This window comes from Phacochoerus africanus, chromosome 11, assembly GCF_016906955.1.
Source record: "Phacochoerus africanus isolate WHEZ1 chromosome 11, ROS_Pafr_v1, whole genome shotgun sequence".
NCBI lineage: Eukaryota > Metazoa > Chordata > Mammalia > Artiodactyla > Suidae > Phacochoerus > Phacochoerus africanus.
Genome location: NC_062554.1, coordinates 113,293,192 through 113,317,432, shown reverse-complemented (window position 1 = coordinate 113,317,432; position 24,241 = coordinate 113,293,192). Strand labels below are relative to the sequence as shown.

General features: G+C 39.8%; 1 protein-coding gene across 18 annotated transcripts in view; it reads right to left on the bottom strand.

Moving 5' to 3' along the window:
• PRRC2C (proline rich coiled-coil 2C) overlaps nucleotides 1–24,241 on the bottom strand; it is a 95,629-nt gene that overhangs the window by 29,017 nt on the left and 42,371 nt on the right. For 17 of the 18 annotated variants that reach the window (XM_047754015.1, XM_047754013.1, XM_047754024.1 and 14 more), the window contains exons 13-20: nucleotides 17,800–17,969; nucleotides 17,102–17,354; nucleotides 15,902–16,112; nucleotides 11,731–13,974; nucleotides 9,842–10,050; nucleotides 5,828–5,982; nucleotides 3,829–4,723; nucleotides 3,368–3,453 (exon numbers count right to left, since the gene is read on the bottom strand). In XM_047754015.1, the coding sequence (XP_047609971.1) occupies nucleotides 3,368–3,453; nucleotides 3,829–4,723; nucleotides 5,828–5,982; nucleotides 9,842–10,050; nucleotides 11,731–13,974; nucleotides 15,902–16,112; nucleotides 17,102–17,354; nucleotides 17,800–17,969 (4,223 nt within the window). The remainder of the gene's footprint in view (nucleotides 1–3,367; nucleotides 3,454–3,828; nucleotides 4,724–5,827; nucleotides 5,983–9,841; nucleotides 10,051–11,730; nucleotides 13,975–15,901; nucleotides 16,113–17,101; nucleotides 17,355–17,799; nucleotides 17,970–24,241) is intronic. The other variant, XM_047754014.1, reaches the window with a different exon arrangement.

The following is a 24,241-nucleotide window of genomic DNA, read 5'->3' as shown; positions in this document are numbered from 1 at the left end:
CTGAGGATCTTAAATATAGAATCCAGTGACTCTTAATTCTACTTGTACAAAGAGTTCTCTATAGAACTTTAAAAATCAAAACAGATGATGAGGACTACTCTAGACCCAAGTCAAAAAGCTGAACTAGGGGTATAAGGATAGTGGAAAGACTTCCCAGGGGTAGATATCTCAACTATATCTTCATCTACATTTCTCAGCTTCCCCTTTACAGCACAACTTCTCTAGGTCTGCTATAGAGTTAGTTGGCCCTCCTTCATTCATCATCCATGGGCTCTACCACCCCTGTATTAAAATGAAAAAAAAAAAAAAAAAAATTCCAGAAAGTCCCCAAAAGCAAAACTTGAATTTGCTGCATACCAGCAAGTATTTACCTAACACTTACATTGTATTAGGAATTGTAATCTAGAGATGATCATATGCAAAATACTGTATCATTGTATAAGAGACTTGAGCATCCTTGGAGTTTAGTATCCATGGGGGGGACTCAAACCTCCTTGGATGTAGTTCCCATAGTGGCTCAGCAGTAATGAACCTGACTAGTATCCATGAGGACTTGAGTTTGATCCCTGGCCTTGCTCAGTGGGTCAAGGATCTGGCATTGCCACTGTGCAGTAGGTCGAAGATGCAGCTCAGCTCTGGCATTGCTGTGGCTGTGGTACAGGCTCGCGGTTACAGCTCTGATTCAACCCCTAGCCTGGGAACTTCCATATGCCTCAGGTGCTGCACTAAAAAGGACCCCCCCCCCCCAAAAAAAAACCCAAACCAAACCAAAACAAAAAACCCTTGGATAGAAAGGGGTAAATGTACCCATCTTTTCTCCCATTTTCTCTTATTCACACTTTGGCACCTGCTGCTCCAACATTATTCTTGTTAAAGTCTCCAGCAACCTCCAGCTGTTAATGCCAGCTGTCAATGCTCGGGATCTGTTTTATTTGACCTTCCAGCAGCATTTGACAACTTGATTTATCCTTCTTTCTTTAAACTTATCTTTCACTTGGGATTCCAGGATACTTTTCCCATCATTTAGCTTCTCCATCTCTCAAATCTAAGAATTTTTTTCCTCTTTTTTTCTTTTAATTCTCTTCTCTTTCCTGAGTACTCTTATAACTCATTCTCCCTTGCTGATCTCTTTCAACCTCATCACTTTAAGCATCACCCAATGATTTTTTAATTCATACTGCCGAACGAGACCATCTTCTCTGAACTACAAATTCTTATATCCAACTACCTACTTGACACATTTCCACTTAGGTATGTAATATACATCTTAAATCTAACAAAGTTCCAAACTGAACTCCCTTTTCTTCTTCCCCAATGATGATTCATTTTATATCCTCCCAATCTTAACTGATGGGAAACTATCCCTCTCTTGCTGCTCGAGTCAAAAGCTTTGGAGATAACTCTGACACCTCCTTCCAACATACATTTAATCCATCAGTGAATCTGTGGGTTCTATCTTCAAATACCCCAGAGCCCAACCATTTCTCACCTCTTTTAATGTCACTTCCCTGGTCTGGTTTAAGTTATCATCATTTGATTACTACAACACCATCCTAATGTTGACTCTCTCCCCCCAGACTGTTCTCAGCAGACTACTTAACAGTAGTCTTTTAAAAGTCAGATCCCATCTTTTTCTCAAAACCATCTATTGCCTTTCTATCTCTCCCAAAGGCCCTAACATATCCCCCATCTACTATCTTTCCAATTTTATCCCTTACTTCAGTTTAGCCATAGACCTCCCTGATGTTCTTCAAACACACCAGCCATGCTCTGTCTCGAGGCTTTTGTATTTGCTATTCTCTGTACCAAGGAACTCGCTTTTTCTAAGATAACTAAACAGCATGCTCTCTTACCTCCTCCAAGTGTTTCAAATGTCACCTAAGTAGCCTTTCCTGGCTGCCTTATTTTAAATTGTCTCCCATCCCTTGGGAATTTTCTTTCTCTCTTTTTTTCCTTTTGTTCTAGCCATTACGTGGAGGATTTCTTGCCGTTTTTGGAGGTTTAAGGTCTCCTGCCAGCATTCAGTAGATGTTCTGTGCAATCATTCTATACTTAGATGGTTTTTTTTTATGTGTTTGTGGGAGAAAGTAAGTGCCACATCTTACTCCTCCGCCACCTTGATCCCTGGGAATTTCCTTATACACCCTCCTTACTTTGCTTTTCTCCTCAGCACTGACCACCATTTAATACATCGTGTTATTTATTGTTGGTTCTTCCCACTGCAATGGAAGCCCCACGAGTGCAGGGATTTTATTCTGTTTTTATACCACCACCCCCCTTTGGTAAGGCCACAAGTTAGAACAGTGCCTGATACATTGCAAGTGCTCAATAAATTTTTTTTGTTCAATGAAGAATTGCTGGTCTAGGGAATTCCCGTCGTGGCGCAGTGGTTAATGAATCCGACTAGGAACCATGAGGTTGCGGATTCGACCCCTGGCCTTGCTCAGTGGGTTAAGGATCTGGCGTTGCCGTGAGCTGTGGTGTAGGTCGCAGACATGGCTCAGATCCCTGAGTTGCTGTGGCTCTGGCGTAGGCTGGCAGTTACAACTCCGATTAGACCCCTAGCTTGGGAACCTCCCATATGCCGCAGGAGCGGCCCAAGAAATAGCAAAAAGACAAAAAAAAAAAAAAAGAATTGCTGGTCTAAACAGTTATTTACCAAAACTACACATTTGAGAAATTATGTTAGTACAATTCCTGTAAACTCTGCTCCTAAGTTATACTAATTATTCAAACATTCATACCATATTAAATATATAGTAGAACAGTCCAGAAAATAGTAATTGCACTTATATTCTCTGTATCACAGGGACTTTTTTCTTAAAAGTACAGTTTTTAAAATGTTAAGCTTAATATGTCTAAAGGTGAAAAGCAGCTTATAACTATTGAGATTCAGTATGATTAGCATCACTTGGGAACTTACTAGAAATGTATTCCGGTCTCAACCCAGACCTAATGAATCAGAAACTCTTGAGCATGGGTCCCAGAAATGTACTTTAATAAGCTCTCCAGGGAGTTCCCATCATGGCCCAGCAGAAATGAATCTGACTGGTATCCACAAGGATGCAGGTTCGATCCTTGGCCTCGCTCAGTGGGTTAAGGATCTAGCGTTGATGTCAGTTGTGGTGTAGGTCACAGATGTGGCTCGGATCTGGCATTGCTGTGGCTGTGGTGCAGGCCAGCAGCTGCAGCTCTGATATCACCCCCTAAGTCTGGGAACCTCCATATATGCCTTGGGTGCGGCCCTGAAAAGAAGAAGCAGCAGCAGCAGCTCTCCAGGTGATTCTTAGGCATGCCAAAGTTTGAGAAACTGTTTTAAAGGAAACTGCCACAGGAACCCCACAAAAGCCATTAAGTCTATTCCTACCTCTGATGAAGCAGCTGATCCAAATGATGTTAGGGGCTTATTCCATGCACTGACTGAAGGTGGCTGTGGTGGACTAATGGGACCTACTGAAAGGAAGAAGCCATAGGAAATGTGACCGTTAAAACTTAGAAGCTAATAATCTTTAATCCATTTAAGCCTGCCTTTTAATGGCAGCATACAATAAAAAAACTGACTTTTCACATAGTTACTTAGAAATTCTCACATGACAAAATAAACATAACTCCCCCTAAAGCATTGTACATTGTTTTATCAACACAAAGTTGTGCCCATAAAATATGTCTGTTAAAAGTATAACACAATTGTCTTAAAAACAAGTGCTTTAAGAAGGAAGCTAGGAAAAGATTACTACAAAAGAACATAATGAGTATATAAATAAAACTGAAAACAAACCCCAAATTCCCATACCATTCCCCAACCCTCACTTTTTGCTGCATACTTACATTTCTTAGAGATGTCATTCAGTACAGCTTGTGGGGCCACTTTGTTATCCCATAATTCAGTCTTAAGAGTGCCATGTGACTGTGAGCTCTGGATGGATTTTCCTGTGGCTACATAATCTGTGCCATTAGGTGTCTGAGCTGAAGGTAGTCTAATTGAAGGAGGTGGCTGTTTTGAAGACTGTGTTGTAGTCTGCAGTGGACTCTGGACTGTTTTGTGAATCTGTCCCTGAGTCTGGCCTGGGGCAGTGGAGGCTGGAGCTGGGGCAAGTGCTGGGACTTGGACTAGGGTGGAGGCAGGGGTTGGGGCTGCTGCTGGAGCTGGGGCTGGGGTTGGGGTTGGGGCTGGGAGTGAGGCAGGGGTAGTGGAGGCTGAGGCGGGGGCAGCTGGGGTTGATGTGGGGACAGTTGGGGCTGAGACAGCTGGAGATGGAACTGAAGCTGGTGCTAGGGCTGAAGCAAGGCTGGGAATTGAGGCTGAGGTAAGGATGGGGACAGAAGCTGATGTGGAAACTGAGGCAAGGATTGGGGTTGGAGCTGGAACTGAAGAAGAGGCTGTGGCTGTAGCTGAGGTGGAGGCTGGGGCTGGAACTGGAGCTGAGGCAGAGGCTAATGTTGGAAGGGCAGCAGAGGTGGAGGTTAAGATTGGAACTGCAGGTGGGGCTGAAACTGGAGCCGAGGATGATGCTAGAACTGGGGCTGGGGCTGAGGCTAGAACTAGAGCTGAAGTTGTGGCTGGAACAGGAGCTGAGGTTGAACCTGGACCGGGAGCTGAGACCAGAGCAGAGGCTGGAGGCTGTGCTTGCTGGGTCCCCGTAGCCTGTTTTTTGGCAAATCTTGGCGGGAGCTTGGAAGTCTGACTTCTTCCTTTTTCACTTGCATTCTTTTTATTCCAAACCTTAAAGAGTTGGCAGGAATCATTTTTTTTTTTTTTTTGGTCAATAACAAAGCTGAAAATAATGGTTCATGAATGGAAGTTCCAACAAAGCTACATATTAATTTAGCACTTTTACTTTTCAAAATAAGTCCCCGACAGAATAAAAATGTCAAGGTTGCTAAATGAGATTTTAATTATAAGAAGCCAAGATGCTATTTGGGAAAAAAAAAAAAGACAAATATGTATTATACATTCTTGATCTATAGGTCCACAATCTTTTTCCATAATTCTGAAATTCAAAAAATTAAGGAAGTACAATTGACAGAACACTATAAACCAACTATATTGGAAAAAATAAAAAACATTAAAAAAAAAATTCAACACTAAATCACTTGGCAGCAAAACCCGACCCCACCTGACAAAAAGTTACTGATTTCATTCAACTCCTGTTTGCTACAGAAACACTAATTCTGGGAGTGTTGCTGGGCATTATGCTACACAGGATATAGGCACTAAGGTACCTTCCTTTAATAAGTAAATAAACTCTAGTCCCAAGGATTATTCAATTAAACTTAAAAATCCCACCCACATAGGATTTTTAGTGTTCCCTGTTTTTAAGCCTTCTATTAGGGCTCTCTATCACTATGACCCATGTGCTCTATTTTTGTACTGTGTTAGCAATTAGCAAAATGGGTGTTTGGGTTGACTTAAATGAATTAACTTATTGTGATCCATACTATGTATTTAAATGAACTAATTTAGATTACAACAGAAACCTGTATAGGTCAAGAACCTTCAAGTTATTAGATATTATGGCAGGTGTATTCATTCGATTTCCAAGATAATTTAAAATTAACTCTGCAATGCAATAAGGTGGGCAAATTACATAAGTTTTGAAATAAAGATGGTCCTCTCTAAGGCAAATTGTGAGCTACAGTGATTGTATTCTATTTAAAATTTACCTCAATTCTGGTTAAAGAGCTTAAATTTGTAAAAGTGAGGTCATTCTCAACACTTGAATAATAAATACAGCCTTGACCTTTTAGGTAGACAGAAAGCTTGACCATTTCCTAATATATCCTGGTCAACAATCTAAATAACTAGCAACAAATTGAAACACCAAACCTGTATGATTTGTTCTTCCTTCTTTCGGCGTTCCTCATCCTGTAAACGTTTTTGTTGTTTTTTGGATACCACTTCGGTAAAACCATCATCATTTAAATTTGACTGAGGATCTTCAACTACCGTTACTTCAGGATGGTCATCAATTATAACAACACCTATGGGTACAGAAAAATATTTAAATTTTTTTTTTTTTTTTCAAATGAAAAGATAGACATGTTTAGTCCAGTAGTGATTAAATAAATACAAGAAAAAAAGACAAAGATCTACTTCTTATAACTCATACAATAACTCATTTTTCACACCATAAAATGAACAACAGGAGTTCCTGCTATGGCACAACAGGATCAGGGGCATCTCTGCAGCCCTAGGACTCAGATTTGATCCCCAGCCTGGCACAGTGGGTTAAAGGATCTGGCATTGCTCTAGCTGTGGGTAGGTCATAACTGGATGTGATCCCTGGCCTGGGAACTCTGTATGACACATGGCAGCCAAAAAAGGAAAAAAGAAAAAGGGAGAACCACTAGTAACATTTGAAGATTTCATATATTTATGAAAAGATTTCATAAACAGGTTAAAAATGAAAGTCCTAAAACTATCTACTTTAAATGACATATTTTTTTTTCCTCAAGCAATGTAGCAGTAACGCCTTTAAAAAAAAAAAAAATCAAATTATCTTGGTCAAATCATTTCACTCTTCAATCCCTCCTATTCTCTTTTTTTTTTTTGTCTTTTGTCTTTTTTGTTGTTGTTGTTGTTGCTATTTCTTGGGCCGCTCCCGCGGCATATGGAGGTTCCCAGGCTAGGGGTCAAATCAGAGCTGTAGCCACCGGCCTATGCCAGAGCCACACCAACAAGGGATCCGAGCCGCGTCTGCAACCTACACCACAGCTCATGGCAACACCGGATCGTTAACCCACTGAGCAAGGGCAGGGACCGAACCCGCAACCTCATGGTTCCTGGTCGGATTCGTTAACCACTGCGCCACGATGGGAACTCCAATCCCTCCTATTCTTAAGAACTAAGCTGGCCTAATGAGTCTTAGTGCCTCTGTCTTTTTTTTTTTTTTTTTTTTTTTTTTTGCTTTTTGGCTTTTTGCCTATTCTTGGGCTGCTCCCGAGGCATATGGAGGTTCCCAGGCTAGGGGTCTAATCGGAGCTGTAGCTACCGGCCTACACCAGAGGCACAGCAACCCGGGATCCGAGCCGCGTCTGCAACCTATACCACAGCTCACGGCAACGCCGGATCCTTAACACACTGAGCAAGGCCAGGGATCAAACCTGAAACCTCATGGTTCCTAGTCAGATTCATTAACCACTGCACCACGATGGCAACTCCAGTGCCTCTATCTTATGTAGACCACTGTCTACAATGTCTAGCTATTAAAAACAAGAAATATACATAAAAGTTCCATGTGAATGTAGTGGCATAGATCATAATAACTTAGCAGAAGAATAATTCAAGATATACTTTCAACTCACTGTCTAACAATTATTCTGGCTATCTTGTTAAAATTATTCTAGGCGTTCCCGTGGTGGCTCAGAGGTAACGAACCCAACGAGGATCCATGAGGACTCAGGGTTCAATCTCTGGCCTTGCTCAGTGGCTTAAGGATCCGGCATTGCTGTAAGCTGTGGTATAGGTCACAGACTCAGCTTGGATCCCAAGCTGTTATGGCTATGGCGTAGGCCAGCAGCCACAGCTCCGATTCGACCCCTAGCCTGGGAACACCCACATGCCGCAGGTGTGGCCCTAAAAAGATGCCCCCCCCAAAAAAAAATTCTATATCCCAGTAATCATAAGAAATCTAGATCCATTACCTAATACCTTAAAGTTAAGAGTCCAGGTGATGTGATTTGGGGTTGCAGGTATGTTTACACAATAAAGAGAAAAGGGTGAGGCAATCCAAATAAATTATTTTCATTTTATTTTCACTGGGGAACACATAATAAAAGTAGCTATTTACTTGGGAATGCTACATAGCAATTTAGAATGGTGATTAACTTGCAGGAGGTTGCAAGAAAATATGACCATGGAGTGCGTCATGGGGAATCTACCTACGAACAATTTTTAAATAGCTAAAAATATGCGTTTATAGAAACACTGACAGGGAAACAAAAAATAAATCCTAAAGCTGGCTTTTACTCTTTACGAACCTATTACTATTATCGTTTCTCTAATAAAAATTTGATTTTAAAGGAAAAAACCAATTGATTCTGATTTATGATACTTCTACTTGTATTTTAAATCATTTAAGAAATTAACTGTATAAAACAGAGAATTTGCTCATCATTTGCTCATCTCAATGAGCAAATTTCAAAGGATTTCAAAGATGTCCTGAACCCCAATATTTCAGATTTATGATAAGAAGATTCTTAAAATTAACAAGTCAAAACAAATAGCTCAATTTTCACCATCAAATAAGAGACTCCCTATCTTTTTATACTATGTCTTAATACAGTAATATAATACTTTGGAAAAATCTCTACTTCAAAAGTTGTTTGAAAGAAGAAAAACTAGTAAACAAATATTTGAGAAGACAAATTTGCCATGTTTTGTGGACTTTTGTAATCTTGTCATTTTCCAACTGTTGTGTTTTAGATGGATGATAGACTCTTCGCATGGATCATAATACGATTAGCATCCAAACTTCCTATGGATTTTTTTAAAATCGCTCTAAATTTGAGCTTTTCAACTTCAGCACTTAACATTTTGAGCTGGCTGTCCTGTGCACTGCAGGATGTTTAGCAGCATCCCTGACCTAAACCCACTAAGATGTTAGTAGTATCCAGCCACCAGTAATGATACTCAAAATATCAACAGAGGGGAGTTCCTGTCATGGCTCAGTGGTTTGTGAACCCGACTAGCATCCATGAGGACAGGACGTGGGTTCGATCCCTGGCCTCGCTCAGTGGGTTAAGGATCCAGTGCTGCAGCGATGCCATGAGCTGTGGTGCAGGTCTCATACACGGCTCAGATCCTGCATGGCTGTGGCCGTGGCGTGGACCAGCAGCTATAGCTCCGACCGGAATCCTAGGCTGGCAACCTCCATATGCTATGGGTGTGGCCCTAAAAAGACAAAAAAACAAAAAAACAAAAACACCAAAAAACCCAAGTCTACAGAGGCTGCCAAATGTCCCCTGGGGTGCAGAATCCTCCTTACTGAGAACAAGAGCTCTAAATATCTAAAAATTCTTAAAACATGCAATCAAGATAAGTTGATTTCTTTCTCATGTGAATCCTAAAACAGTAATCTAAAATTAGTTCGCAAAAGTTTGCGTGCATCAGAATCATCTGGAGAACTTGTTAAAAGACAGACTGCTTCACACTCCAAGAGTTTCTGATTCAGTAGGTCTGGGGTAGGGCCCAGGATTTTTATTTCTCACAAATTTCCAGGTTGTGCTGATGGTCTGAGGACCACACTTTGAGAACAGCTGGTCTAGAGATAATAATGCCAAGGTCCTAGGCCCATTTAACATTTAGTATGTATCAACTAGATGAAAGAAAATTCTCATCTACATCTCTAACACTGAAAGAACAGTATTAAGAGTAAAAACAGTGAAACTCTGTGGATTATCTTTAATGAGAAGTATTTTATTTTGGTCATGCCTATGGCATGTGGAGTTCCCTGGCCAAGAATTATGCCCACACTATAGCAGCAACCCCAGCTACTGCAATGACAATGCCCAGGTCTTTAACCTACTGCACCATGAGGGAACTCTTCTTTAATAAGAATTTTATTAAACTTCAAAGCTATGTCAAAGCTGGCATTATTTCAATTCAATCTATATCAGTGACTGATAACCAGCCTCTATCTCTACCTTGAAGTCTAATGCTCTGTTGTTTTGGGGTTTTTTTTTTTTTGGTCTTTTTGTCTTTTTAGGGCCGCACCCGAGGCATATGAAGGTTCCCAGGCTACGGAACTCCCCAACTGTTTGTGAGTTCTTTAACTATAGTATTTACTTAATATAACAGCCAGATAGACAGACACATAGATAAAAGGGACCTGAGACGCACTTGCATAGTTGTTGAGATCAAACTGTGAGAGTGCATCCACTTTCTCTTTGGGTTTTTTAGGGCCTGGTTTGGGGTCTTCTCTTTTTTTCCCAGTAGAATCTTTGGAGTTCTTTTGTCCTGTACCATTAGGTGCTCCTTCCTGGTGATGTGCAGAGCTGCCATTGACAGGATCAGCACCAGTTGTGCCTGCTGACTGGTCATCAAATGGCCTACAAAAATAATAATTTGAGATATTACTACCTCCACATAACTGAACAAAATAAAAATGCTCTTAGTGGCAGATTCTAAAGTTTAGTCTAAGAAGAAGTAACAATGAGATAGAAGACACTAAACTCGAAAAGCAACAAGCTTTGATGACTTTTATTGGGTACAACTTCATTAAGACTGAGCTACCCAATAAAGGAGATAGACTAGCTCCTTAGAGTTCTTTTTAGCAATTAAATTCTAGAATTCTAATTATCCCCTAAAGGTACTTATTATGTCTATTCTTACTGTGTCCATTACATTGTGAATGAGCTAATCAACATTGTTTACTGCAGAAAATTTCTTTAATTCAAGCTAGTCCAATGTATAAACTAGTGGGCAAACAAATGAAAAAAATTTCAAAGCATTCTATGCTTATAATATGCATAGCCTTTCTAAAAGGTCAATCAGATTTATATATAAAATACATATTAAAAGTTTTAACATGGAAACCATTCACTTCAGAAACCAAAGGTATTTATACAAGAAACACAACTTGTAGTATCACGTCCCTGGACGTTTTTCTGAATTATCAGAAAGTAAAAATATTTTCACTGACAAATGTAGTAACCTCAAATGTTAAGTGTAAGTAACTAACCAATACAGATTAAGATATTATTTTGTCTGAATAAATTTCTTACCAGCTTAGGCTGCAAATTTGGCAATCTGGTCTTTAAAAAACGAGGTACACCATAATAGTTGCTTACTATATATCAGGTGTTGTTAACTAATTAAAAAATATCATGTCACTAAATCTTCATGCATTTTCTTTTTGGCCACACCCACAGCACACAGAAGTTCCCTACCTTGTGCCACAGCAGTAATAACATCAGATCCTTAACCCACTGAGTCATCAAGGAACTCTCTTTTTATAAGTACTATTACTTTCTCTCCATTTTACTGGTGAGGAAGCAGAGTTTATACAACCAGTAAGTACCAGCGCCTAGATTTAAAACTAGGAATAATGCTTTATAATGCTATCTAGTACTAAAAAAATATATAAAAAATAACTATACAAACGCTTTAATATTTAAAAAGAACAGACCAAGTTTAGCATAGGTTAGAAAAATTCTTCTTAACAAATCTTTAAAAAATAACAGTGGCATCGTATTTATGTTATCAGTAGACTTGGTGGTTGGGCAGGACTTTGCTTTCTAGCCCTCTCAGCTGTATCATTTATTGTAGGTTTGCAATGTGAGAGGGGAATATAATTTATGTAAGTTTCAACATTCACTCTCTAGAAACTGATAAGAGTGACAAAGTATAAGGTTAAAACATTAATTTGTAAGTCCCAGAGGACACCTGTGAACACCACAGTCTACCAAAGCGAAGCCAAGAAAGGCAGGCTTACTTACCAGTATGACTTACCAAATGGAAGACACTGTATGTGTCCCACACTAGGTGTACAGATTTTCCCAAAGCTAAAAATTCCTAAGAAGACTCTTCTGGGAAATTTAAAAACAGACAAAGGCTGCTAAGACACACTAACCTCTTTCTTAAGCACCCTTACACTTTCAAAACTGGAAAAATTACAGGAGGTTAACGTCTTGGCCCTCTACAGACGTGGTTGCACAGTTCAACCAAGAAGTCTACTTTCAGCTTCCCTGAAAGTACAAAAGTAATAATATCTAAAACAAAGTACTCACCCTCGCTTGCCACTTTTTGATGGTGGGCCACTTCTCCTTTCATTTCTAGGACCTGAGAAATTCCTTCCGGATTTGGGTGGACCATTATTGCCACGCCGATTCTGGCGATCTATGCCAGGTCTCTGACTAGAAAAACTTCTCTTTGCTATTTCTCTTTTTGGAGGTAAAACATTCTCTCCAGCCTTTACAACCACCTGTGCATTCAAATCAGCATTTTTTTTTTCATCCCTTTCGCGCCTCTCATTGAAATCACTGCTTTCAGAAGCTGTTTCCCATTCTTCATTTGCCTGATCTGAAGAGTTCTGATTAGATAAGTCTGGTGTCTTATTTCCAGAAATATCCCCAGCAGTATTAACTGGTTCTTGAACTACATTATTAACTGTACCATTTGTGGGCACTGCCACCTCGCTGGTTTTGGAAGCAGCCTCCCTCTCCCTTAGCCGTCTAAATCGGGGAGGCTTATCTTGCCTTGGAGGTCTGGTAGGACGCTGCCTTCGGGGCCTCTCTCTAGCTGGGTCAAATTTTCGCTCAAATTTTGGAGGCCGTTTATCTGCTGGTATAGGAATAAACTGCTCATGTCTTCTTGGTGGCTCTCCATCATCTGGTTTAGGAACTTCTGCCTGCCTTGGGTTCCACTGATTGTCCCGATAGGCAGGTCTTCGTAAGGTGGAAGGGCGTGACGGGCGACCTCCAGGATCCCTTCCGCCACGTCTGAATGTTCCCCCTCTGCCTCGCCTTGTAGGTTCTCCTTTAGGAAGGAAGCCTGGTTTAGATTTATCATCATCCCTTACAAAAGGTTTTTCTAGAGGTCTGTTATCTATTCGGACATGATTTTCAGGCTTGAAAGATTGAGGCTTTATAGGTTTTTTGTTTTCAGACCGCTCCTCTCTTTTGGGAAGTTTACCTTTGCTTAAACTATCCTTGTCACTTGCACTTTCATGAACTTCACTGTCTGTGTCAGTCTCTGAGCCACGTTGCCTTCTTCTTTTGGGAACAACTTCAAAATCAGAGCTCTCACTTCGTGTTTCACTTTCTTCTCGCTGCCTGAGAGGTCCTGGGGGCACATGCTCTGTTCGTGGCTTACTGTCTCTATACTGAGGATAATCTCGAGTGTGCCCTCTACCGCCCCGCCCACGCCCTCCATAAGAGCCTCTATAGCTTCGCCCTCTGGAGTAATATTCACCTCGGCCTCGACCTCTGTATCCTTGATCTGGAAACCAATCTCTATCTCTTGCTTCTTTCCAATAGGTCCTAGGGGGTAAAGTTGATTCTTTTTTAATCGCTGGTCTTGAATCTGGTCGAGTTCTTTCTGTAACAAGGTCTTTGCTGATTTTTTCTGGTTGCTTTTCTTCCTTGACCGTTGGTGCTGAGACAGTTTGCTGGTTTACAGTTTTAGCTGCTGGCTCTACTTCAACATTACTTACAGGTTCCAAAGCCTTTTCAGTATCTTGAGGTGGCTTTTGCACCAGTGTTGAAGTTTCCACTGAAGGAAATTTCTCTGATTCTGGCTGAGGTGGTGGTGGAACCAACTGTGGCTGAACTGGTGCCACGGGTGGTGGGGGAGGAGGAAGAGGTTCTTTCTTCTCTGTCTTTTCAGGTTTTGCAATTTTTTCAGTGACCTTTTCTCCCTTTTCTCCTTCTTTCTCCTTCCTTTGCTCTCGTTCTTCTTTCATATCTCTAAGTATAGGTTTTTTAATAGGACCTGATCTTCTCACAGGCCTATCATTACCTTCTTCTCTTCTGTTAGAGCCTGGTCTTGGGCCCCAACGAGTTTCTGATTTAGACTTATATGGTTTTTCAGGTTTTGGTCCTTCAGAAGAGCGTATAAAGCCCTCTTTTTTTGGTTTTTCCTCTGGCCTTTCTGCTGGTTCTTTTGAATCAAGGCACCTGCCAGTTACTTTAGGAATGCTTGCAGATGGTTCGTTTCTCTGCTCCTCTGATTTCTGAGTATGGTTAGATCCATGGGAAACACTTCTTTTCCGGGCAGGCTGACTTTCTCCAGATGAAATTCGCTCTTCTTGAGGAGTGGATATAGTCTTTCGATCAGATACATCAAAACAAGCAGACTGATTATTTGTGTCAGTATGGTGAGGTCTAATGTCCTCCACTGATCTGCTTAAAAACTTTTGAACTTCTGTCTCACTTGATTCTCTGATGAAGTCTGCTTTTGGATGAGCCTCTAACTGACTGTGTTCTACAGGATAAGCAGCAGTTATCTGTTCCTGATCCAATGGGGCTTCAGGTCTATGAAAATGAAAATTCAAAGATGTTACCATCAAGGCAAAATATCACATACAGGTGTACAGCAAAGTGATTCCTCTAATTTAAGAACAAAACAATGGATCCTAATCATAAAGAGCTTTATATTGCTACAAAAATTTAGTGCAACATTATTCAAAACAGCCAAGAGATGTAAATAACCTAAATGTTCACTGACAGATGAATGGGTTAAGAAAATGTGGTATATACATACAACTGAATGCTGTTTAGCATCAAAAAAAAAAAAAAGGAGTTCCCGTCGTGGCGCAGTGGTTAACGAATCCGACTAGGAACCATGAGGTTGTGGGTTCGATCCCTGCCCTTGCTTAGTGGGTTAAAGATCCGGCGTTACCATGAGCTGTGGTGTAGGTCGCAGACAAGGCTCAGATCCCGAGTTGCCGTGGCTCTGGCGTAGGCCGGTGGCTACAGCTCCAATTGGACCCCTAGCCTGGGAACCTCCATATGCCACAGGAGCAGCCCTAGAAAAGGCAAAAAGACAAAAAGACAAAAAAAAAATTGTGTTATATGCTACATCATGGATGAAGACATTACACCAAGTGAAATAAGGCAGTCACAGAAGGACAAACACTGCACAATCCCACTTATATATGCTATATAATGTAATCATATTCATCCACGAAAAAACAGAATTTTGGCTGCCAGGGACTGGGAGGAAGGGGGAAATGCGTTGCAATTAAATGGGTATAAAATTTCAACTGTGCGAGATAAAAAAGTTCTAGAGTTCCGTTGTACAACATTACGCTTACAGTTAACAATATTGCATTATACACTTAAAAACAAATAATGCTGGAGTTCCTGTCGTGGCTCAGCAAAAACAAATCTGACTAGGAACCATGAGGTTGTGGGTTCGATCCTCGGCCTCGCTCAGTAGGTTAAGGATCCGGTGTTGCTATGAGCTGTGGTGTAGGTCAAAGACACAGCTCGGATCTGGTGTTGCTGTGGCCCTGGTGAAGGCTGGTGGCAACAGCTCCAATTGGACCCCTAGCCTGGGAACCACCATTTGCAAGTGTGGCCCTAAAGACAAACAAAACAAAACAAAACAAAAACAATACAAAAAACAAATAAAGCTGATTCCTTAAGAAAAAGAAGTTCAGACAATGCTGATGTGAATTTTTAATCCACCAAAACTAATAATTTCCACTTACAACCGGAGTGCACTAGAGTAGTCTACCTTACCCACTGAATCAGAATTTAAAACATCATAAAATGCACTGCATAAAAGGGCAGAAGTTCTAACTTTACAGTTATAAATTATTAGAAATCACCAAATGTTTGCTACTTCAGGGTAACTCTGTAAATTAATATTTGTCTTTAACTTGGCCTTAATACATGTCCAGTACCTAGCCAACAGTAAAATCTCACCAATTTTTAACATCCACCACTAAGTTTCATCATTTATCTTTTTTTTTTTTTTTTTTTTTCTATTTCTTTGGGCCGCTCCCGAGGCATATGGAGGTTCCCAGGCTAGGGGTCTAATCGGAGCTGCAGCCACTGGCCTACGCCAGAGCCACAGCAACAAGGGATCTGAGCCGCGTCTGCAACCTACAGCACAGCTCACGGCAACGCCGGATCGTCAACCCACTGAGCAAGGGCAGGGACCGAACCCGCAACCCCATGGTTCCTAGTCGGATTCGTTAGCCACTGCGCCACGACGGGAACTCCAGTTTCATCATTTAATTAAGTGTACAGTACTGTTACAAAATGCCCTAATAAATACAAAAAAGTAAAAAAAAAAAAAAAAAAGAAAATATGTTATGTCCTAAAATGAAATGAGGCATACTAAATGGAGAAAATCTGATCTGTGGCTCAGTCCCAAAACAGAATGATCTGCAAGGAGGCTACGGTTTTCATTTTCCCACAATATTCTATTGGTCTCCTAATAAATAATTACCTGACATCCTCAGGTTCTTCTGTCGCCTTGGGAGTAGTGGCCTGTTGAGGCTCAGTGTGAGGATAGGTATCTGACCCCCACATCACACGAGGCTCAGAGAGGGAAATAGCATGATCTCTTGTAGTTCGAGCTATGTGCTCAAATGACTCAGAATTGTTCGGTGTTCCTTCCACCTGATCTCTTCTCATTAATGGCTTAGGTGGAATCATTCCTATACAAAAGGTCAGAAAAAGATATTAGATATTAGGGGGGAGGAGTAGGTGGAACAAAGGAAACATCATTATAAACCCTAGGTTATTAATTATTCTAGGTTATTAATTACTCACTCTTTGGAATTCTCTACTCTTAAACCAAAGAAACTTTTTGCCAAGTAAAACTGATTAACTCATAAAATAATCAGCAAAAACTATGGAGTTTTTCTGTGAATGAGATTTTTATTGTTGCTGTTAAAGAGATTTAAAAATTCAGGAAGGAAGCAAAACAAGCAAAACCACAAGAGTAGCTTATTTTAAAGAAAATGCCTATAAAAATCGGGTAACAAGCATTCTGAATCTATGCATGTTAAACATTATGAGAACTATACTAATAGTGATCATGTTCAGGAAAAGTTTCTAAGAAAATTCCATTAACTTGTTAAATTATGCCTCTTAAATTTTAAAATCAAGATGGGATGTGTGATCATATTTTTATCATCACTAAATTTTCCTCAATACCATTTTGGTAATGGATTATCTGGGTTTATTCTGATAAAGACTGCTAATTTATTTGTTTATCGATAACCTGTTAGGAAACTCAAGTGGTATGCTGACAGAAAAAGTTGAAAAGCTGTTAATATATAACACGGACAAAATTCAAATGCTGAAACACTTAAAATAACAAAAACAATGTAGTGAAAAATAGATACTGTAAGATAGTAGATACTTTTCCATCTGAAAATTTTTAAATGATATCTGTAAAAGAGAAAATATAGTATTTTGGGAGTTCCCATTGTGGTACAGTGGTAACGAATCTGACTAGGAACCATGAGGTTGCGGGTTCAATCCCTGGCCTTGCTCAGTGGGTTAAGGATCCAGCATTGCTGTGAGCTGTGGTGTGGATTGCAGATGTGGCCTGGATCTGGTGTTGCTGTGGTTCTGGCATAGGCCGGCAGCTATAGCTCCAAAAAATAAAAAAAAAATATATATATATATATATACTCACCAGGATGAATGGGTGGAATGTCCATAGCTGGTCTACCTGATATCATTCGTGGATCCATATATGACTGCATCATGAGCCACCTTGGATCAAAACCCATAGAGGCCAAATGCTGAGGGTGAGGCTGCATGGGCTGGTAGAGAGGTCTGTGTGGTGGTGGAGGGACAGCACCACTAGACGGTTGTGAAGGAACTGTTTGTGGAAGTACACCTTGCTGCTGCTGCTGCTGCTGCCACTGCTGTTGTTTCATCTGTTCCTTAAAAAAGGATCCAACATCTTGAGACATGCGAAACATTAATGTAACCAATCATATCAGAAAATATGCTTTTCTGAATCATGGAGGGAAAAGAATTCAAAATACACTTGATAGTGAGAAGGGGCAAGACAAAAGAACAAAAAAAGTTATAACATTTTGCCTTATACTTAAGTAACTAATTACTCATTAGTTACACTACAAAAACCATTTCCTAGAAAGGAAGATGGTCTCTTTAATGAGAAAGAGGGAAAAAAAAAAAAAAGGAATGACATAGAAGTTCACAGTAAAACCCATTTCAATAAATGTTTTATTAATTTAAAAGGGACAATTTTTCAGGGAAAATTTGTGTGCTTTGTGTATTTTGAGTTTTATGTCAAATTATTTCTCAGACTACTGAACAGACCTTTTTAATCACACCTACAAGATAAAACGTTTTTATTGTTACCTGCTGCCGCTGGAATCGTGGTGGTAAAGACTTCTGAAACTGTTTAAAATAGCCAGATAATACAGCAGGCCGAGGCTGAGATCCAGATTCTGGTTCTGCTTCATGTGCTGCTTGAGTGGTCTCTTTTTCACTGCGATTGCTGTCTTGTCTAGAGAAAACTGGGTCATCCTCTGCCCAAAGACAAAGTAAAAGATAATGATATTCATCTATGATACTTATCAAATACACGATGTTCGTATTAGAGTAAAATTATTAGATTGATGTGTTTTAAAAGTTAATGAGGAAGAAAAGTATCCTCTACTCTTAAACACTGTTTTGTGTTTTGACAGTGGTAATTATCAACGAGGTAATATTACATTAACAGACAGAAATCACATGCCCAAATGCTTTACCACACAAAAGTCTGTATTTGATATTTTGTTACAATAAACCACTTCAAATACTACCTATTTTTCATTGTTTCAGTAAATATTAACACTACCGTCAACATTTTCTTGTGGTGCACTAGGGCTTACATGAAAAAACAAATGGCCTATAAATATTTAAAATAGAACATACTGGGAGTTCCCGCTGTGGTGCAGCAGAAACAAATCTGACTAGTGACATGAGGTTACGGATTTGAGCTCTGGCCTCACTCATTGGGTTAAAGATCCAGCATTGCTGTGAGCTGTGGTTTAGGATCCTGTGTTGCTGTGGCTGTGGCATAGGCCAGCAGCTGCAGCTCCGATTTAACCCCCTCACCTGGGAACCTCCTTATGCCATGGGTGCGGCCCTAAAAAGCCAAAAAATAAAAATAAAATAAAATATACTGGTTTATTTAAAAATATTTTTTGGTCAAGGGATTATCTATAAAGAAAACTAATGAATCAAAGTCCGATGACAACAGGTTGATCACTAGCTATCTTCAAGTATAAATCATTATTCGGAGTTTCTGTCAGGATGCAGCAAAAACGAATCCAACTAGAAACCATGAGGCTGAGGGTTCAATCCCTGGCCTTGCTCAGTGGGTTAAGGATCCGGTATTGGTGTGAGCTGTGGTGTAGGTCGCAGACCTGGCTCGGATCTGGTGTTGCTGTGGCTGTGGCATAGGCTGGCAGCTGTAGCTCCATTAGACCCCTAGCCTAGGAACCTCCATATGCCACAGGTGTGGCCCTAAAAGGCAAAAAATAAATAAAAAACAGAGCTAATGCGTTCTAGAAAATGTCATTTGTCACAATTACAAAGCTATGCATGTTATAAATTCTTTTTTCAGAGAATTAGGGTTGGATTTTTAAAAGGAAATCTAATGTAATGCCAATGTAAAACAATGCAGTAAAGAATCACAAATCACACTTTGTATTATATTCAATATTAAGAATGTTATAATAAATAATCATAATAATAATAAAATCTTGGAGGGAAAAGAGCCAAGTAGGTGAAACACTTAAAAATCAAGAGTAAATCTCACTGATAAACCTAGCTAAAATTAAACTGCCATCAGAAGACACATAAAATGTGAATGAAGATAAAGGTGCCACTAAAGTGATGATTGTTGTACAACTATAAATATAATAAAATTCACTGAGTTTAAAAAAAAAGTGCCACTAAATCATGATTATTAAAAACAAAACCAGAATTAATTTATGTACATATGGTCATCACAGTTAAATTAATTACTCAGGGTCAATGCATGTATTTACTAGCAGAACTTGGACTAAACTGAATTCTTTTATTTCTCGCTCTCCTTTTTTTTTTTTTTTTTTTTTTTTTTTGCTTTTTAGGGTCACACCCACAGCATATGGAGGTTTCAAGGCTAGGGGTCCAATCAGAGCTATAGCCAGTGGCCTACACCACAGCCACAGCAATGCCAGATCTGAGCCAAGTCTTGGACCTACACCACAGCTCACGGCAATGCCAGATCCTTAATCCACTGATTGAGACCAGGAATCGAACCTGCATCCTCATGGATGCTAGTCGGATTCATTGCCGCTGAGTCACTATATCAACTCCAATTTCCTTATTTCTAACCCATGGTCCTTTCTCATTAACTGTGAATGAGATTCCCTAAGGCTGTTCTCTTTCGGAATTCATCAGTTTTAAAGCATACCAATGTTTTTCATTTCTGTGGTGAGAATTTTACTTTACTTTTTTGAGTGTTTTGAGCAAAGTGCTTATAATGTATAATAAAAGGCCATTATCAATATCTAGCTTTAGAATGTTTAATATAAACTAAACAAATAATCTACACTGGTTGTATCTCTTTTTTTTTTTTTAACTCTTTTTATAGTTATATTAAGGACCGAGTTCAAACATAACCCAGAATATAAAAACTTGAAGCAAAATTTTAAATAGCTTTATAATTTCAAGTGGCAAGTTTTTATAGAAAGAGCCTGGGTTTTGAGGTCAAAAAAATTTCCACAACAGAAAATATATTGAAGTAAAACTATTTCTATTTTAACTATTAATGCAAGCTATTAATTCATTAAGACAACTTTGCAAGTTTGGAGTTTTTTTAACAGTCATACCTACAGCACATGGAAGTTCCTGGGCTAGGGAGTCAAATCTGAGCTGCAGGTGTAGCCTATACCACAGCCACAGCAACACTGGATCTTTAACCCACTGAGCAAGGCCAGGGATAGAACCCACATCTTCAAAGAGACAATGTCAGGTCCTTAACCCAAAGAGCCACAAAAGGAACTCTGGTAGCAAAATTTTATTACTTAGAGTTTATAAGCCAAATTAAGGAGGAACAAAAAAGTTGATTAGAGCTGGAAAGGGCTTTTTTTGAAAGGCATATCAATGATACTACATTGAAACCGGTAGAAAAACAAATATAAAATTATGAACTGAGAGTACTCATTTAATTATGACAATCCAAAATTCCCATTAAGCTCTATTAAACTTAAGTTTTAGAGGTATTAACACGTGTGAACAAATAATATTTTATTTGGTTAAATGTCATCGAATCAGAAAAAGAGTAGAAAAATCAGCCACCTGCCAACTATAAAGCCAATATGATTTTGCAGGTAGAATAGAATTTAAAGTCACCTAACTATACGATGATATCTATAAGAAACTCATTTTAGGAGTTCCTGTTGTGGCTCAGTGGAAACAAATCTGACTAGGAACCAACCATGAGGTTTCAGGTTCGATCCCTGGCCTAGCTCAGTGGGTTAAGGATCCAGCATTGCCGTGAGCTTTGGTGTAGGTCGCAGATTCAGCTCGGATCCCTTGTTGCTGTGGCTGTGGCTATGGCTGTGGTGTAGGCTGGAAGCTGTAGCTCTGATTTGACCCCTAGCCTGGGAACTCCATACGCCATGGGTGTGGCACTAAGAAGATAAAAAAACCAAAAAAAAAACAAACCAAAACAAACAAACAAACAAAACCCCTCACTTTAGATCCAAAGATGCAAACAGGAGTTCCCATCATGGCACAGTGGTTAACGAATCCGACTAAGAACCATGAAGTTACGAGTTTGATCCCTGGCCTTGCTCAGTAGGTTAAGGATCCAGCGTTGCCGTGGGCTGTGGCGTAGGTTGCAGATGCAGCTCAGATCCCGAGTTGCTGTGGCTCTGGTGTAGGCCGATGGCTGCAGCTCTGATTCGACCCCTAGCCTGGGAACCTCCATATGCCGTGGGGAGAGGCCAAAGAAATGGCAAAAAGACAAAAAAAAAAAAAAAGATGCAAATAGACTGACAATAAAAAGATGGACAAATATATTCCATGGAAATAGAAACCAAAAGAGAAGAAGGTGGCTATAGTAATATCAGACTAAATTGACTTAGTAAATAAAAAAAGGTACAAGAGACAAAGAAAATCAAAAACTAATAAAAGATTCAACACAGCAAGATAACAATTATAAATATTTGTACACCTAATAACTGACCATCAAAACATATGAAACAAAGTACTGACAGAATTAAAGGGATAAATAGCACTACATTAATAATTAGAGGCTCCACCATCCCAATCTCCACAATGGATAGATTAGCCATATAGAAGGTAAGGAAAAAAGACTTAATAAACCAACTAAATTCAACAGACATACACAGAACATTCTACCCAACAACAACATAATATACATTTTTCTCAATTGCACATGGGACATTTTCTAGGACAGACCATGTTATGTCACAGATTAACTTTCAAAAGATTTTATTTTATTTAAAAAAATTTTTTTCCTCAAAAGATTTTAAAAGATAGATATCACATAAAGTATCCTCTTTGACCACAATTAAATGAAGGTAGAAATCACCAGAAGTAAACCTGGAAAATTTACAAATATGTGGATATTAAGCAAATACTATCAAACAACTAAAAGATCAAAAAAAGAAACTGCCAAGGGAAATTGGAAAGCACTTAAGAGATAAATGAAAACAAAATCACAACATATCAAAACATTGGACGCAGCAAAAGCAAAGCAAAGGGGGAATTTATAGCTATAGATGCTTGTATTAAGAAACAGTTAAGGGAGTTCCCGTCGTGGCGCAGTGGTTAACGAATCCGACTAGAAACCATGAGGGTGCGGGTTCGGTCCCTGCCCTTGCTCAGTGGGTTAACGATCCGGCGTTGCCGTGAGCTGTGGTGTAGGTTGCAGACGCGGCTCGGATCCCGAGTTGCTGTGGCTGCAGCTCCGATTCAACCCCTAGCCTGGGAACCTCCATATGCCGTGGGAGCGGCCCAAGAAATAACAACAACAACAACAACAAAAAGACAAAAGACAAAAAAAACCCAAAACAAAACAGTTAAGACCTCAAATCAATAACCCAGAGTTACAACTTAGGAGTTAAAGATAGTAAGAACAAACTAAAACCAGTGTTACCAGAAGGGAAATAAAAGTCACTGCAGAGATCAATAAAATAGAGAGTAGAAAAATAGACAAAAATCAATGAAAACAAAAGTTGGTTCTTCGACAAGATCAACAAAATTGACAAATCTTTAGCTAGGAATGTGAACTAAGAAAAAAAAGATTCAAATTATCAAAATTAGAAATGGAAATTGGGACATCACTGCCAATTCTACAGAAATAAAAAGGATTATGAGAGAATTATGTACAACTATATACCAACAAACTGGATAGCTGTACACCAACAAATTGGATAACCTAAATGAAATGATGAACTCCAAAAAACAAAAAACCTACCAATAATAAAGTCGCAAAGAAACAGAAAATGTGGGAGTTCCCGTAGTGGCACAGTGGAAACAAATCCGACTAGGAACCATGAGGTTGTGCGTTCCATCCCTGGCCTTGCTCAGTGGGTTAAGGATCTGGCATTGCCGTGAGCTGTGGTGTAGGTGGCAGATGTGGCTTGGATCCTGTGTTGCTGTGGCTGTGATGTAGGCCAGCAGCTGTAGCTCTGAATGGACCCCTAGCCTGGGAACCTCCATATGCCACGGGTGAGGCTCTAGAAAAAAGAAAAAAGAAATAGAAAATGTGAATAGATTTTTAACTAGTAAGGAGGTTGAGTTGGTATCCAAAGACCTTACAGCAAAGAAAAGCCCTGGACCTAATGGCTGCAGTGATGGGTTCCACTAAACATTAAAAAAACTGGAGTTCCCGTCGTGGTGCAGTGGTTAATGAATCCGACTAGGAACCATGAGGTTGCATGTTCGATCCCTGCCCTTGCCCAGGGGGTTAAGGATCTGGTGTTGCCATGAGCTGTGGTGTAGGTTGCAGACTCGGCTCGGATCCCTCGTTGCTGTGGCTCTGGCGTAGGCTGGCAGCTACAGCTCCGATTAGACCCCTAGCCTGGGAACCTCCATATGCTGCCGGAGCAGCCCAAGAAATGGCAAAAAGACAAAAACAAACAAACAAAAAAAAACTAACATCAGGAGTTCCTATTGTGGCTCAGTGGTTAACGAATCCAACTAGGGACCATGAGGTGGCAGGTTCGATCCCTGGCCTTGCTCAGTGGGTTAAGGATCTGGTGTTACCGTAAGCCGTGGTGTAGGTTGCAGACCCGGCATTGCTGTGGCTCTGGTGTAAGCCAGAGGCTACAGCTCCAATTAGACCCCTGGCCTGGGACCCTCCATATGCCAAGGGAGTGGCCCTAGAAAAGGCAAAAAAAATAATAATAAAATAAAATAAAATAAAATAAAGACTAAAAAACTAACATGAATTTTTCTCAAACTCTTCCAAAAAACTGAAGAGGAGGGGACACTTCCTAACTCATTTATAAGGTAAGCATCACCTTGATATCAAAGTCAAACAAGGGCACTGTAAGAAAACTACAAATATCTCTTATAAATACTGATGCGAAAATTCTCAACAAAATAGTAGAAAACAGAATTTAGCAGTATACTGAAAGGATTATACACCATTACCAAGTGGGATATATTCCAAGGATACGCAAGGATGGTTCAACATACAAATATCAATCAATACATAACACAGTGACATAATGAAGGAAAAATAACATGATCATCAAAATTAATACAGACAAGGATCTGACAACATTCAACA